General features: G+C 34.5%; 1 protein-coding gene across 1 annotated transcript; it reads left to right on the plus strand.

The window, feature by feature from the left end:
* Positions 1–1,058: 1,058 nt before the first annotated feature.
* On the plus strand, positions 1,059–4,062 carry LOC124847427 (ubiquinol oxidase 2, mitochondrial). The gene is made up of 4 exons (XM_047324921.2): positions 1,059–1,483; positions 1,941–2,069; positions 2,490–2,978; positions 3,693–4,062. Exons 1-4 carry the CDS (start codon positions 1,172–1,174, stop codon positions 3,750–3,752), a joined length of 990 nt encoding a protein of 329 aa, XP_047180877.1. The 5' UTR covers positions 1,059–1,171; the 3' UTR covers positions 3,753–4,062.
* The last annotated feature ends 767 nt before the right edge of the window (positions 4,063–4,829 follow it).

Consider the following 4,829-nt stretch of genomic DNA (forward strand, 5'->3'; position numbering starts at 1 on the left):
TAAACATGTAATTCACCAAAAAAAAAAAAAAAGAGAGCACAGGATGCTTTTTATTCTATATATCTAAAAAACTCTCATATTAGCCTTTATAGGGATTGAACGCCATAATACTTCGAAATATATCAATTTGTGTACAAAAGACGATAAAATGTCAACTTGTATTAGTACATTATTGAAAAAGATTCAAGAAAAGTTGATAAAATTACTTCATGAATATAAATACTTATTTTCCTGGGACTATGAAAAAATGTTTGATCTTGATAGAAATTTTGTTAAGCATCCAGTGTACATCGCAAAGGGTAAAAAACCAGTGAAGCAAATGAAAAATAACATATTAACTCTAAATTGTGTGGAATAAAATTTTAGAAAGTTTAGAATTTTTTTGCTTGGTGTTATCGAATGTACAATCTACACGATCATTTACGTGTTCAAAAAATATTTAACAAAAATTCATTAAAAATAACAAATTTTTTCTACAAGTGTAATAACTTAAAGAAAATTAAAATATACTTGACTTTTACATCAATTCACTTAATTATCCTTCAAAAGCACCTATAAAATAATATTAAGTTAGATAATTTAATGATATAATATATAAATTTTAATATTATTTACAAAAACTCATGAATTAAAAATATAAAATTAAATTTTTATTTTAAGATAAACAACATTAACGTAAATATTGTTCATTACATAAAGCATATCCATAAAATCATGAAAATGAATTTAATAATGTAAACATATTTACGCATTTTATAATTATTGTTTAACCATCTATAGTGAATAGTCAAAGTCAGACATTACTCGAGCAATTATTGGTTGAGTCGGAGCACTACGTGTTCTGCGTTAGACTTGAATGTAGCCCAACTCTTACCGCCTTACTCACTCCAAGTAGATGTTCATTTTAGTGACAGTTAATGCTCGTTAAACACCCTCCATTCCTTTCCCATCATCATCACAGCCGCTGATTACGTCACCGTCTTTAATCAACGGTCAAGGGCGTTCCTAACCTGCCTCACGAGACACGCGTGGGACCTTAACTAACTTCCTTTGGTGATTCTTTTCCCTGCACATGCGAACTTCGTTTCTTCTTCACTAACCGCAATTACACACTTCATGGAATGTCTCTCATAAACGAAGTATCTGGAAAACGCGATTCTTCTCTCGAGTGATGAAGTTCATTGCATTGAGTTGTACGGTTCGGCGAGCTCTGCTCAATGGCCGCAGCTGCAACGGCCTCGGTTCGACGGCGGTGATGGCGTATGCGGCGCCGGAAACGAGGCTTCTCTGTGCCGGCGCAGCCAACGGAGGGCTCTTCTACTGGAGGAGGTCGATGGCTTCGCCGGCGGAGGCGAAGTTGCGGGAGAAGGACAAGGAGAAGGCCGAGGCCGAGAAGAGTGTGGTAGAGTGCAGTTATTGGGGGATTTCGAGGCCGAAGATTATGAGAGAGGACGGAACGGAGTGGCCTTGGAACTGCTTTATGGTGAGGATTCTGTTTCTGATCACCAACGAAGGTTTAACTGAATATCTTTGAGTTGATTAGTTTATCAAAGATTGATTATCATTGAGGAGTTCTTTCTGCGGATTTTGTTGTTGATTTCTGACTTCCGGAACGAGATTTTCGTTTATTGTTGTTTTATGTTTATATATTCATTGTTGGAATATTTTATTAAACTCATAGGTAAACAGTTCCTTTAAAGAGACTTCATTGTCATGAATTAAAATTAAAAAATGTCCCTCTAACTTACTATTTATTATAGTTTCGTCTCAGAAATAATCATATTTAATCTGTTAACTTAATTAATGTGTCAGAGAATTTACATTTTCATAGACTTTTTTAAATTTTAAGATTGAGAGATTTACGCAATCTACTTATTATTAAATGTGGCTATGATTTTCTTTGAATGCTTACTGGCTTCTGATTTCATTTGCCTATGTAGCCTTGGGAGACTTATCATTCAAACCTGTCTATAGATCTTACTAAACATCACGTGCCAAAGAATTTTCTGGACAAAGTTGCTTACAGGACCGTGAAACTCCTCAGAATTCCTACAGATTTATTTTTTCAGGTGTGTGAATTGCAATATTTCACTCAGTTTTGAAATTTCCTATAGTTTGATCCAAAACAAAAGGAAAAAGAAGTATTTATGGGTTGCTAAAACTATAAGTTCGTAACTCATGTGGATCTGTTAATTTTATTTATAACTGGTTGGCTCAAACTTGATTAATAAAAATTGTATTATTTGTACATGAGAAAGGTGTTTAGTGTTACTTTTGTATTTATATTTTGGTTGTGAATTACATGTTTATTGATAACTTCATTTTTTATTTATTCATGGAAGTGTGAACCATGATGTTTTATGTTATGTATATTTCTTAATATATATTTTTATAAGGACTACCTGATGCAGTTTCATAATATCTTTTTACAAAATATGCTTATTCTTCAAGGTAATATGTCGTTTATCATTTTCCATAATATATTTCAGAGGCGGTATGGTTGCCGTGCAATGATGCTAGAAACGGTTGCAGCTGTCCCTGGCATGGTAGGAGGGATGTTGTTGCACCTTAGATCACTCCGTAAGTTTCAACAAAGTGGTGGTTGGATCAAAGCATTGATGGAGGAAGCAGAGAATGAGAGAATGCACCTAATGACTATGGCGGAACTTGTGAAGCCTAAATGGTACGAAAGACTGCTGGTTCTTGCTGTACAGGGAGTTTTCTTCAATGCGTTTTTCGTACTTTACATAATCTCTCCCAAGGTGGCTCATAGAATAGTTGGGTACCTTGAGGAGGAGGCTATACATTCTTACACGGAGTATTTGAAGGATCTTGAAAGTGGTGCAATCGAAAATGTTCCTGCGCCTGCCATTGCAATAGACTATTGGAGGCTTCCCAAGGATGCCAAACTGAAAGATGTTATAACAGTCATTCGTGCTGACGAGGCTCATCATCGAGATGTGAATCATTTTGCTTCTGTGAGTGTTCTTTATAACTTGCATAGCTTAAAACAAGGATGCTTTCTCGACTTCACGAACTTAACCGCTAAAACTGTTTTAATGATATATTTGTTTTATACTTATTTCATTTCCAAATTCCCTTTTGACTTATAATGATTTTTTTTCATGGAGCACAAATCATGAAAAATCTACATTATGGAAAACATGAGAATGCTATAATATAAAATCCACTAAGAATATTAATCTGGCAGACAACTAGATGGACATTCTTCCCCCAATTTTCTCACAGTCCATGCCTAGAACTTCAATACTAAAGTTATGGAACCGACGAGTGTGTAAGCAGCTTTTTGCTGCGGAGGAAAATATTCGCACATTATTATTGTCATACCTAGTTGAATAGGTTTAACAAACAAAAGGTATAAGTTTCATTTTTCCACTTCATCCACATTGAAAAGATTTCCTTTGAGAGAACTGAGAGAGACATACAAATTGTAACCACCGAGCTAGTAAGACAGCTTATTATGAGTAGTTCTGATATGTCTTCCTTTGTCGATCTACTTATGTTTTGGGTTCCGGACTTAGGAGGTAGTGAGATGGTACATAGTTTGTTTGAAACAAAGGTTGATTAAATTTACCATATTTATTTATCATATTATATGTGTCTCATGTGGACATTGCTTAAGCATTGCTGTTCCAGGTTGATTTTTATTTAATATAATGTTTTTCATGCAGGACATCCACTTTCAAGGTAAAGAACTGCGGGAAGCACCTGCTCCTATTGGTTATCACTAAGTCTTTACTGCCACGAAAATGAAGTACATCTGGCTTAGTACAGTCCTTTACAATGACAATGTAGGATATTGCATTTAAAGCAAATATTTCAATGATTATAGTGTAATATCCCATCTGAGAGAACCATGTGTAATATGATACCATTACGATACAGATAGGCATTCTTCCACGAGTATAAAGTTAGAGGACAATGACAATGATGGATTGATATGCATTTATTATATTTGATGACAGTCAAGTATGAAAATGGAAAGAGTGATCCAGAAATGTGTAATTAGAAATTCAAAAATAAAAAGTTGAACCTTCGTTACCTCATTTGTAATTTTTTTCATATGTGTCTATTATCCATAAGCTTGTTAAAGCCGGATTACATTCATCTAATATTATGCGGAGGTTGATATTCAAAGAAGTAACGAGAGGAGTATAGGAATTGAAGTGCTGAAGAGGGATGGTGTTAGGTTCCTAGGTAGAGGAACCCAAGAAAACTACTGTAAAACACTCAAACTCACTGAAAAGATATGGTATTATTGATTCTAGGCATCCAGAATAGGAAAATGCCTCCAAGGGACAAAGTTCCCTTCACAGGGTTGGTAATGATTATGTGAACAATTCTCTAAACATCCAAAAACATCCCCTTGCCTACAAAGACCCCCACTATATAAAAAAAACTCACTCAACCTAACAACCCAACTAACAACTAATATTGTAATCTATTTCCTCTCATCATACACATTATATCCTATCATTATATGTCGTTGCAGAACAACCTTATCCTCAAGGTTGGAACAATAAAGCTTGATCTCATGACTCATCTTCATCAACGTGTTATCATAAAACGAGAACCCATTGACTACTGCCTGTAAAAGACCAGGAAAATCAGTGACTTCTTGCACGACTCAATGATAAGTGTGAAAAAGAGTTGTTTTTATACTTATAAATGAACTCAATCTTGTAATTTTTCATGTTGTTACTCGTTGAAAAGTTGTAATAGGTAGTAGATTGTTATGTAAAATATTGTACAAGAAATGATATATTATTTAGACTCTGTCAGCCAATTTTCGCAAAGCGAAAGCCAAA

The sequence above is a fragment of the Vigna umbellata genome, chromosome 1, assembly GCF_029865625.1.
Source record: "Vigna umbellata cultivar VRB3 chromosome 1, Vumbellata_1.0, whole genome shotgun sequence".
In the NCBI taxonomy this organism is placed as follows: Eukaryota; Viridiplantae; Streptophyta; class Magnoliopsida; order Fabales; family Fabaceae; genus Vigna; species Vigna umbellata.